The sequence below is a fragment of the Idiotropiscis lumnitzeri genome, chromosome 1 (genome assembly GCF_059441095.1).
Source record: "Idiotropiscis lumnitzeri isolate Australia: NSW breed Sydney's pygmy pipehorse chromosome 1, RoL_Ilum_1.0, whole genome shotgun sequence".
Classification (NCBI taxonomy): domain Eukaryota; kingdom Metazoa; phylum Chordata; class Actinopteri; order Syngnathiformes; family Syngnathidae; genus Idiotropiscis; species Idiotropiscis lumnitzeri.
The window spans coordinates 20,603,055-20,615,162 of NC_142391.1; the positions used below are offsets into that span (position 1 = coordinate 20,603,055).

General features: G+C 42.7%; 1 protein-coding gene across 1 annotated transcript in view; it reads left to right on the forward strand.

Moving 5' to 3' along the window:
* LOC148343616 (septin-2) overlaps window positions 1-11,383 on the forward strand; it is a 28,072-nt gene extending 16,689 nt beyond the window's left edge. Inside the window, exons 8-12 of the mRNA XM_088286602.1 lie at window positions 7,946-8,047; window positions 8,830-8,975; window positions 9,099-9,182; window positions 9,266-9,323; window positions 10,157-11,383. Of these exons, the coding sequence (XP_088142728.1) occupies window positions 7,946-8,047; window positions 8,830-8,975; window positions 9,099-9,182; window positions 9,266-9,323; window positions 10,157-10,222 (456 nt within the window). The 3' untranslated portion in view covers window positions 10,223-11,383. The remainder of the gene's footprint in view (window positions 1-7,945; window positions 8,048-8,829; window positions 8,976-9,098; window positions 9,183-9,265; window positions 9,324-10,156) is intronic.
* Window positions 11,384-12,108: the final 725 nt, after the last annotated feature.

Below are 12,108 nucleotides of genomic sequence, written 5' to 3' on the forward strand. Positions count from 1 at the left end.
ATGTGTTGACGGTTTTGGACGAAAAGATCACGTCATTGCCCCCCCAATCCCAAGTATCTGATCAGTTCCAAGTCAAGTTTTGAATTGAGCATGGGAGATTTCTATCCACTATTGCTGTCTGGAGGGCGGCAATAGCTTCAGGGGAGGTGTGATTGGTTCTCAAGTCAGATTTGACGTTCCTCCCTTGTGGGACCTATCGGCCAAATCGTACTTTGTCGGGTTGCTTTGTGTTTTGACCCGCATCAACCCTTCCTGTGGCAATTTGAATTGAGCAAAACTTTTGTTTCCTGCCACAGCTGACCTCCGTCCTAAACTGCAGATAACATATCACACAATATGTACAAGCATTCACAAATACAAGCAGTTGATTTTGTCCCTTTTCACTGCCTGGAAAAGCCATTAATGTCGCAGCAGGTAGCAGGCATCATGTAATGCAGATGACTTTGCCGAGCAACCACGTCCTGTGCTGAACTATTGTCGCCGTCACAACTTACTGGAACTTGTTGCAGTTTGATGCACGTGTGTCCACATCCCACTCAGTTCACGCCAGTCTCACAGTTGCGTTAAATGTGTCAAAACTCCCGTCCTTGAGGGCCGACTTCCTGCATGTTTTAAATGTTTCCCTCCTCCAACACGCTCTTGAAACCGTTGTTAATGAGGGTTTGCAACATTTTGATATGGAGAGCGTATCTTTTTTTGAAGTAGGGGGATTATTGTCATTCTATTTGTCATGGGGAAAAGTGTTTCAAAAAACAAAACCGAAAAAATGAAGTGGTGATGTATAAGAACAAATGTGCTCATTATAATGTATCAAAGTTACTTGGATCAGATTAGCTGAAGTGCTTCTTGTGGGTACATGTGTGCATCCTGTCAGAATGTCGAGCAACGCGCCTTTCTCTGCTGCTTTCAGTGCCGGCAGCCATGAAGCCCTTCAATATTTTTATTATTAGTATTTTTTTTGTCTCTCAGTAAATAAGACCCCCCCCCACCTTGGTATTCACTCTCTCTTGTTAAAAGCGAGGGGAAACAGCTTGTACAGCACATTATACACATCCTGCAATGTCAGGAGATGTCATGTTACTTCAAGCAGCTCAGACTTACAAACAGAGCAAGGGGCGTGAAGGGGGGGGGGTTGCTGTTGTAAATGTTTTCATTTTCTCACTATTGATTGTTTCTTGCACATTCTTCCTTTTCCTCTCTTGAAATGGCCCCCTCTTCTACCTCTTGCTTTTTTTCTTCCCACCGCCTGCGCTAATGCCAATTTCCTTGAAGGGGGGAGGGAGGAGGGGGGGCGTGCGATGGTCTCCTGCTCATAAATTGCCCAGAGAAGGGCTGATCCTTTCTCTCAGTCTGGGGCCTTCCAGTCATATCCTGTGCCGGGCTTGGGTCTCAATCAGCTTTACTGCTTTTTGTTCTCGTCCCAGCCGAGAAGACGCACATCTGTTTTGGATGGGGCACAAAGCTACGGTGTGCTTTTGACGCCACATCTTTTTTAACTTTGTGATGTGTGCAATTGAAGCACAGGACAAATCTTTCAGCGTCAAGTGCGTTCAGTGGATGGCTCATCCAGGAAGTCAGCTTCTTTCCAACCCGTAAAACTTTAATTCAATATTTCATTGCGTTTGTATTCATCACTTGTCAGTTTCAACTTTTGGACTTTTTCCCCGTCAGAACATCTAATTCCATGCTTTTAACGGGAAGGTTCAAAAGTGAATCTGGAGTTGAGATTTGATGCATATTTACACCCTCACCTTGTGTTTTTTTTTTTTTTTTTGCTTTGAGTTTATCGTTGTGACAGTTACTGTCCAAAATTAAAGTTTGCCAAGTGTTGTTATGAGCATTTTGCCAGTTGACAATTGTGCTGTGCTTTTTCCTCTGCTCCCTCCTGTTTCCTCCGTTCTGGTTATTCCTATTCCACGTCCTCATCCTTTCTCCGTACTTTTCTCAGCCAACACCCCCCCCGATCCTTATTGCACCGGCTCTCGCCCCCCCCCACGCTGGACCCTACCCTCGAGCTAACCCCCTCCTCACGTTTGGCCGCTCAGCTGCTGTATTTCACCCCCGGCAGGGGCGCAGTCACAGTTTTCCCCTCATTGTCTGCCTCAATGTCGTCTCCCCAAAGCACTCGAGCATGCGCTGCTGTGTGAACAAATCCTACGGCCCCGCAGGGACACATTTTTGTCCCGGATGATCGTACCAGCCTGTGTTTTCCTCCAGTACAATAACAGAACCTTAAAGCTGTTTCAACAGTTGCAAGGTCTGTTGAGCTAGAAAAGACCAGGGGGAATTTTGCGCATTTTAGTTTGAATTTTTTTACGAGGAAATTTGAAAGTTGAACCACTATGTAAAGACAGAAGAGATTTTATGTGCGTCTTTCAAAGGTTTCACTTGCAGACAAGTTACCAGAGAAGTATGTTTTTGTCGTTGTGGGCATTTGACAAAATGTCCTTACTTGAATCGATTACCTTCCGAAGTGCAATATGAGATATAATTGAGACTTGTGATATTACGTGATCAGGTCGCAGCTGATCACGTACGCCATCAGACGTGGCGGAAATGTGTGCGACTGCAGCCAATCAGAGTCCAGCTTTTCCTCCTCACTTTGAATTGTCAACAGAATCCACCATTAAATCAAAGAAGCAAATAGTTTTAGTAGCAATAACCAAACGTGCACACACGGCTTGGTGTAATCTTCCAAAGGGCTCGTCCAAAACAAGCCACACTACACAACTGTTGACTCATTTGAACAAGTGATGAAGTTGAACGCAGCCAGAGTTTGCCCACGTAAACATTAACAGTTTAGCCGCAGCCGCCGAACAAAACCAGCAACCCGTCATGTCATCTTTTCGATTGAGCACATCTGCAAGTCGCAATGATGCTAACGGCGGTCGCTACTTAAAACTGGCCATTTCAAAGCGGTGTCAAATTGGTCGTAGGCTCGTGCTTAGACAGGATTTCGAACAAGCAAAATTCGTAATGATCATAACAAAGGAAAAAAACACGCATTTATCCACTTTGAGTTCCAACAATATGTTGTCTGCTTTTGTGTGTTTAAGTATGAGGCCGTACCGGCTCTCCTTCCTGCCACTCTTTGAAACACGCTTATCTCTTTATTTTTGTGCCCTGCCATAGTCATTGTGCCAGGTCATGCTCCGCATCTCCCCGCTTTAAAACATTAAATCTACACTTTTCCTCATCAAACGAGCACACAGTGATGGGCTGTCTGGTGACAGTTTTCTTCTTCCTGAGGAATCTCTTGATACTTTAGAGACCGTATGATTTGGTGACCAACGGCAGAGTGTGACGTGTGCTCACCCCTTTCCAAATAAGCCTTCAACACAAGATGACTTGAATTGCTCGATTGTTCCACTCTTTGATCACAAGGGGGGAAAAAAGGGGTGGTCTCAAAAGTGCTAGAGCAAGACAATGGGGGGGCGGGGAGGCGGTGGTTGGGGCGACGACGCTGATCGCCGCCAAGTCATGTGACACCTCCACGTTACCAAGGCTGCAGTGACTTCCTCGCAACTTTCCATTCCAACAAATCCAGCTGTTGCACTCCGGTCTGATCCAGTCCGAACTCTCCTTCACGCCGTGGTGGGATCTATCTGGAATGTGCGTGAAAAATGTCAAATCCTGTGCACACAGTGGTATTGTTTCTTACTGTACCACTTTATTTGAGCCGGTGCAGCTCAGATGGTGGGAGACACAAAATCAGTGGCGGTACCACTCCTCCCCTCGACTGTTTTTCCCCAAGACTTGACGCCAGATTACACAAGATCAGAGAGTGAGCAGGCGGTCGGTCACTTATGTGAGAGACACGGCCACTCAGGTATTGTTGAGGCACCTTCATCCTCACAAAGACTCTCTGGGGACAACCGTTAGCTTGACTATTGTTTCCTGGTTACAGACAAACGCGTTTTGTGCATGTCATGGGCTCAATAGACGGCGCAAATTTCTATTTCTATTTAACCCGAAGGCCCTGGAATGGTCTTCAGACAAGCAACCATGCAAACTCACATAGTCACCCCTTGGACAATTTAAATTTAAATTAGATGATTATTTATTATTTTTCCTTATTTTTACAATGCGCAGCCCAAATTTGACTATTTATTTTAGGAGACATTTTGTGCATTCTGCACGTAAAATTACGGTATGATGCTTTTGTGATGCCTGAAAAACGAGTGAATGGTTGTCTGTCTCAATATGCGACCGACTGGCGACCAGTCCAGAGCGTAATGGACCTCTCCGCAACCCTGCACAGCTTAAGCAGTATAGAAAGAGGATGAATATTCTGTCGGTATGAAAAACTGAAATTGAATTGAATTGAAGACTCAATTGAGACGTATCAGTTGAACAAACAGTACCTCCTTGACACCTATGAATACTTTCAGGAATTTGACAGCATCTTTTCAACAAAGAACAGAAAATCTAGCAAACCGAGCACATTGCGGACAGACATTTGGTATTCTGGAAATATTTCCCCGGCAGCGCAGCTTTCAGTCTTAATGCCTCTTCACTGATATGAATCAGTGAAATGTGATTCATATCAAAATAGAACATTCTTTCTCTAGTGTGTTATCTCAGTTTGTAGTTGACAAAGTACAAGAATCTCCATATTGACACATTACACTCCAGCTGGCGCGCAAGCGTTGTCGTTAGGTAACAACCTCCGCATCCACTCCCAAAATTTGATTTTATCATGCTAATAAAGTTGATCTCAAAGTGATGCATTGCCTTTTCGGCTCTGCAGCATCTCAGAGGTTACAGAAATGTTACCTTTTGTTGCTTTTTTTTTTTTTTTTTTGCTCCTTTCCTCTTTTGAGGCGTACATTCCTCATTGGCGAGTGCAGATGGAGGCCTTTTCTGTACATTGGCAGAGATGAATTAGTTAAGCTTGATGGACCTCTGCCTCTTCAAGTGCACTCTTTTCTTTTCTTTTTGTTTTGTCTGGTTGGCTTTCTTTTTCTCGCTCTCAGAGTTGTTGATTTCCTAAGAGTGCTCCCGAGCACGTTTCTACTTCCAAGTATTGTTCCCAGTGGTCGCTCATGCTCGACTCTGTCTTCTTCTTCAACAACTGTCATTTCAATGATGTCTTTTGTGTGTGTGTGTGTGTGTGTGTGTGTGTGTGTCGTCACTGTTCATCACTTTTTTCTTTACGTTAGTTATATTGTCAACTTTTTGGGGAATTCCTCAGAAAGTTTTTGGTGGTGTTTTTGTGGCATGGCTTGTGAGAAGCCTCTTTTTTTCTGCATGTTCGCAGGATGAAATAGTTGATGTCTTTTTCAGAATCTAAATGCTCGTTATTATCATTACACTCCGTGTACAACGAGATTAGAGAGCTTCCCCTCTCGTTGTTGATGACAGGTTTTGCTGTTGAGCTCTTGTGCAACTCCACAGCATTTCAAGCTCTTTGTGTCGTTAGTAGGTCCCCTCTTTTTTTCTTCACTTCATCTTACTGAATTTGAACTAATTCGAAATCAAATATCAGCCTCCACCCTCAAATTTCTCCTAATGCCCGCATGGATATTTTTCCAGAAACAATGCCTCATATTAAGCTACAGCGTTGACCAGAAGCTCGTGCTTCCTTTTCTAATTAATATTGAGGTAGGCTCTCGAGGGGCATTGTTTGCAGCCTTGACGACACCGAGTTGAGTTGCGTAGCCAAGCATAACAGCTCCGAGTGAGTGGGGGTGTCTTGCAAAGCGCACAGGATGGTCATAAAATCAAGATGGTTCGCGCTGCCAACAAAAATAGAAAACTACAAGGAGGAGAGTGCGGTGAGGCAAGAGGGATTAAGCAAAGCTGCGGGAGTCAACAAGGATTTGGAAGAAGGCAGGCCGGCTTTCTGGCACCTGTTCATGATTAGAGGTGTCACGACTTACGAGTTGCTGAGCACGTCGCATGATCCCGTAAACAACCACGGAGACCATCGTGTACTGCCCGGCCATCGCGACATCCATCCCAAAGCACTTTTCATTTCATTTCACACTCCTCTGATTTCAAATACGCCTTCACATGGCCACGGGAGAATCCGCTGGATTGTTGAATCGGTGATGGTTGACTGTACTTCAGTGGCAAGAGCAAAGGAGCAGCTAGAAGCTATGCTAAGCTAATGATTACGTGTGTGTTTATTTTGAGCATCACAGGCTACAATGAAAAGCTGATGATGAATTTACTTAACAAAAGGAGCAGACGGCAGCGGTTGATGCAATCACAATTTGTACCTGCTTTTGACAGTGGGGGGCGCACCATTCAAACTGAGTAGTAGTTATTTGTTTCTTTTCATCATTTTTTTTTGGGAAGAGGTAATAAGATGAATTCATTTAAAAAAAAAAAAAAATTCTGAACATTGAATTTGATCAATGAATCTTATCACTGTGTGTGTTTGTGTGTGCGCGTGTGTGTTACGAGCTTGAAGTGTTGGGGGGCATAGTGGATTTCAGTATTTGGCACCGTTACTTCACACCCAACTGCTGTCTAGATAAGCTGCCACTGAAAGTAAAATGGAAATGGAAGAGAACAACAAAAAGATAGATTGCAATTCTATTGACGTTCAGGAAAGCCAGAAAACGTTTTAAAACAAAACCCCTCTAATAAATAGTCTGTGATCAGATTCGTTGGTCGAACAAAACCTAATGATGATGATGATGGCGATTCGAAAAGGAAGAAGGGAAGCAACTGCTCCAAAGCATACCACATCATGTGTCAAACATTGGTTTGATTTAGTGGAAGTGGGCCAATCTTCACAAAAAGTTTGCCGGCTCTACTTGTTTTATATTCATGGCCTAGACGTGATGATTCATACACATACATGCTGCAATTCTGACTTCACTGCTGCGCTAACGTCGGCTCGTCATGGACGACGATCGAAATAGTCGCCGCTTTCTAAATGGAACCGAGGACCTCCTGATTATTTGAAGTGTAAAGAGAAACTCAACTCTGCTCCCTGTTTGTTGCGTATTTCTGTTTTTCTTTCTTTTCTTTCAGATGCAGCAATTATTAGCAAATTGTTTGACGGGAGTACTTAGCTGCCTTGTCATAGAACTACTGAACTGTTGTTTTTTTTTTTTTAAATACATTTGTTTGTTTCCTGCCATTGTGTGCAGCATGTTTATTTTCTCGCTGAGTGCAGACATTCCCGGAACAGTCCAGTTGGCGCGTTGAGAAGAAGCCCCAACGCTCTCCGAAGCTTGTTTGTTTTTACATCTGCAGCACAACAATACGTGACACCCCTCCTCCCCCGCCACATACGCACTCGTACACGATGCGCACATTTGCCTCACTGAGAAAACAAGCTTTTAGCTTCAGCCATAACAAATGAAGTGTGCAAACAGGAGCTGCTCTCCGTCGGAAAACTTCCTGGGATCGGAGCTGACTCACCTCACCGCTGTCCATCCCTTTATACGCCCCCCTCCCTCTCCTCTTACATGAAAGTGGACCCAAAAGTCAGGAAAACAAGGCTTGACGTTTCTTGGCTCCGTGACATAACAATATAGTACAAAAGACAAATGCTGCCTTGATGTTTAGAATAATAAATACTGACAAGTGTCCCATGGTCGGGGGGAAGAAAGCCCCTTTGTGTTCTTAGCCACCCCCACACAGACCCCATGATTCATTTTCCATTTGAAACACGCAACGCAGGTGACTTTTTTTTCACATTCCGTCTCCACTCGTTTCCTTTAATGAAGTGTATTTCCGCAACAATGTGCATATGTCCTCCCACCCACCGATTGCTCTCTGAGGTTTCCTTCGTCTCCGTCTCAACTGCAGCTGTCTTTTCAGCACAAGCGCCAGCGCGCTTGGAACAAAGACTCTGTTTTCGTGTGGATGTGGAGGTGCTCCTCAAGAGCATTGCTTTGATGAAACATTTTTGGGATTGGAGAAGGGAGTTTTCGCAAACTGGTCATGACCCCGCCGGGCGCCTCGCCCTTTTTTCGCCTTTCAGATCCTGGACGAGATCGCAGAGCACGGAATTCGAATCTATCAGCTACCTGACGCCGACTCGGATGAGGATGAGGAATTCAAGGAGCAGACCAGAGTCCTCAAGGTGAGTGGGCCACGTTGAAAGTGTCTCCACCTGCTGGTGATGAAGTTGACCTTCAGCCTCTTTCCCACTCCTTCACATGCTTGTGGAAGTCCTTCTCAATTATTTCCCATGTTGTCGACGGACGAGGTCTTTTTTTTTCTGCAGTTCAATTCAAAAAGTGAAACACGTACATTAAACAAATCCATTTGTGAAGCCCTCCCTACTTGAGCTTGTGACTTGGTGATTTTTGTGATTTATAAAATATAATTCTAAAGAGTAAAATTCTGAAAGGTTTCACTCCGCGTAAGATGCCACATTTGCCACCAGAAGGTAGTAGACTACAGAAGTACAGGCACGAATAAAGAGTTTCAGTAAGTGATTCTGTAAGCTGCAGTAATATGAGTCATTCTTCACAGAGGATAAATAATATATGCCTATGAGTATTTTCACATTGTCTGTCTACATGTCTGCGGCACCATTTATGTTACATAAAGGGTTGTGACGATGCAGCATTGATGCTATTAGTTAGCACATCCATGGTGGTTTGTATTGTTAGCGTTTTGCTAGCAGACGTTCCTAAGGCCATGTTATGTGATTGTTTAAAATACATGTGAAATTCTCAATTTTATGTTTAGTTTGACAGGAAACTTTACCTGGGATTGGCAATAAATAGCATGAAAACTCTTTTTTTTGGGTGGGGGGTTGTTTATTATTTGCCGAACTGCTGCTTGTGAATTACATTAGTGAATTAAATTAAATTCCCGCAAATATAATTTCGACAAAACTGTATCTTCTCTACTCAGGCCAGCATTCCTTTTGCTGTGATTGGCTCCAACCAGCTGATCGAGGTGAAGGGCAAGAAGATCCGCGGCCGCCTGTACCCGTGGGGAGTCGTGGAGGTGGAGAACCCCGAGCACAACGACTTCCTCAAGCTGCGCACCATGCTTGTGTGAGTCCCGAGAAAGCGACCCCGCACCTTCTTGCAGCGACTTCAGAAATTTGCCTCAGAGCCCTAGTTGGCCAAAGATGGTGAAAACCATGTGAAATCGCACGTGTGCTGTCCCCGTTGCAGGACGCACATGCAAGACCTGCAGGAGGTGACTCAGGACCTGCATTACGAAAACTTCCGCTCAGAGAGGCTGAAGAAAGCCGGAAGGTAAAAGGCTTTTCATGCCAGATAACAACGCAGAGGAGCTGCTTGCTTTCGCCTTTAATTTTAGAATGTTTGGTTCCCCGCAGAGCTGTGGATGAGGACGTGATGGATAAAGACCAGATACTGCTGCAGAAAGAGGCCGAGGTGCACACACACACACGCACACAGTAAACAAATGTGTTGGTTGTGTATGCATTGTTTCCGCATTTGGCCCATACACATCATTTGGCAGCGGTCAACTTCCTAATGATCGTCTTTGTGTTACAATCTTGAGCCGACGGCTGCAATCAGAGCTGATTGCAAACAATATTCCATACGTCGAGCAGTATATGACCTCACTTCCTTTCCGGATGCCCTGGCCCACTTTTATGGTGGGAATGACCTCCATTTGGAGAGAGAAAGAAAGGGGGGGGGGGGGGGGGGGGGGCAGGGACAAAAACTCCAACTATGGCGCTCTTGAAATTTGTTATTTTGTATAGTTTGTGATACTCCAAGAGGTTTTTAGAGATGTTGTTGAAATGCATCAAAGAAAATGAGAACAATGTAAAACGTTTGACGTCATTTTGCATTTTGGGTGAAGCACCTACTTAAAAGCGCTTTTGATGAATAGGAATAATTGAAAATACGTATTTTGCACTCTATGATCATATTCATGTAAATCCAATTTTGCCTTGAAGTTACATTTTTAAGAGGATTTGAAAGACGAGTTGGAATTAGTTGTTATTGTCTTGAAGGGAAACTTTCTAAAAATACAAAAATTGTAAATCCGCCATTTTAACTACTTAATTTTCCTTGCTAGTTAAAAAAAAGAACAATTCCAATGCAAAAATTGCACATGTACCTTGCGTGGTTCTCCTTTTTCCTCACAAGATGGCGGCAGATTGCTCAGATGCTTTGACTGGATGCTCACAAGAATCATTTTCCAAATGCCGGTCATCATCATTATCATCTTTTCTTGTTCTTTGACTTTCCTTTAGCTGAGACGCATGCAAGAGATGATCGCTCAGATGCAGGCGCAGATGAAGATGAAATCGGACGAGTGAAAACACACACGTACACACACCTTGCTGTCACTCTATACAACCTACAGGTGTTATGAAAATGCCCCCATTTTCTGTACCTCCATCTTTCCTTTACACTTACCATCATTGTCTGAAATGTTAGTTTTATCATTATTTTTTTCTTTATAAAGTCTCTTTGCAACGAGTTAAAAACCCATTGGTGGGTTCCTGTTCATTGCTTGATACTGTATACACGATCTGTCAGGGTGCCAGATTATACAGTACTATCGCACTCATGTTTACCAAACGCTTTTCTGTTTAGTCTTCATAATAGTCCTTTGTGGGTCTATTATGTGCACTGTGACATGTGATAACCGAACTGTTTGCTTCTGTTCAAATCACACACGCTACAGTATGATGTGTCATTTTCCTGCTAATGTTTTGGCTTTTTGAACGTTTCTAAGGCTACTAGAATAGGAATCATAATGCCCTCAAAGATGGTGCTAAAGTGACATGTTGCTACAATTGTTGTATTTATAAGACGTATGACGTCGGTGTCTGAACAAAAGCTCATGTTAAGCAAAAGCCTATTTACAATACGCTGCTACCTTGACTTAAGTGTAACTCCCGGCTTGAGTTTTTCAAGATATAAGCCATCAATTGGGATTTTTTTTGTCTGGTGTTGCGGACAAAAAAAAAAGTTACAAGCACAAAATGTGTGTCAGCAAACTTCATAACAAACAGCAGGTGTTGAACCATTCTTCAAAAATATATGCCAAGTGCTTGCCATTCAGTTTACACCACTGTAAAGCTAAACAAAAAAAAAAGTGTAGCCACATACCCCCCTCCCAAAAAAAAAAAAAAAGACTAGCATAACACTAAAACATAATGGGAAACAGGCTAACAAAACTAGCATTGATATTATGGTTGTTAATAAACAGCTTGTATTTGAACACAAACGGCAGCAAAACATGCAGACAGTGTAAAAGAATACTCACACATTCAACTGTTGAAGTCAAGACACCACTGTATGGACGTTTGGTCATGGCCAGTTTTTGCAGCATGTCAAAATGATTATGTGGACTCTTTCTTATATAGAATGTCATCACTGATGTGCCATTCTCATGACTTTTATACCATCATACAAATGTTAATCTTGACTGATCCTGTGTTTTAAAAGATTGATTACAGAAAACATTTCTATTTGCTGGTTATTGTTTTCATTTAGCACTGGCTGAAGTAGCATGCTTGTTGATCCCTGCTCACATCCAACTGTTTCTATTTACCGAAACGTTTACATAAACTCGCAGTGGGAAAGAACTCACAAAAGAACCTGCACATTGGATCAAACGAAAAATGGAACGTAAAAAAAAAAATCCTTCCCCCACACTGCAACAGTCTTTCGCCTTGTTCGGTGCGAAAGATTGTCGCAGAAACATGTCAGGTAACAAAACAACCTAAAACAACATCGTCTGTTATAAACAGCGAATATATAGATAATAAGAAGACAACATGAACTTAAACAACTAAAATAGGATATGATTAGTAAAGGAAAATTAACTGTCTAAAGGTCTTTAAGATGACCACACCAGTCCAGTTGCAATTGATTCAATGCCCTGAGATGAATGATAATATTCACAGGTTGAACATCCAAGTTAAAACATGAGGTTAGAAAAATAACTCTTTTTTTTTTTTTTTTAAATGGTCGGTCCACTGATTTAATGGCAAATACACAACACTTTGGGACTACCAACATAAACATATGTACAATAATTAAAAGATATGAAGAAAAAAATTGACGAAAGACCGCAAATATGTTAAATAAAGCATGCTGACAGAATTATTGTATTGGTAACCTTGTGTTGAGCAAGTTTATTTTTTATTTTTTCAAACAAAATATTTTTTACAAACAAACGCGTCAATTTGTT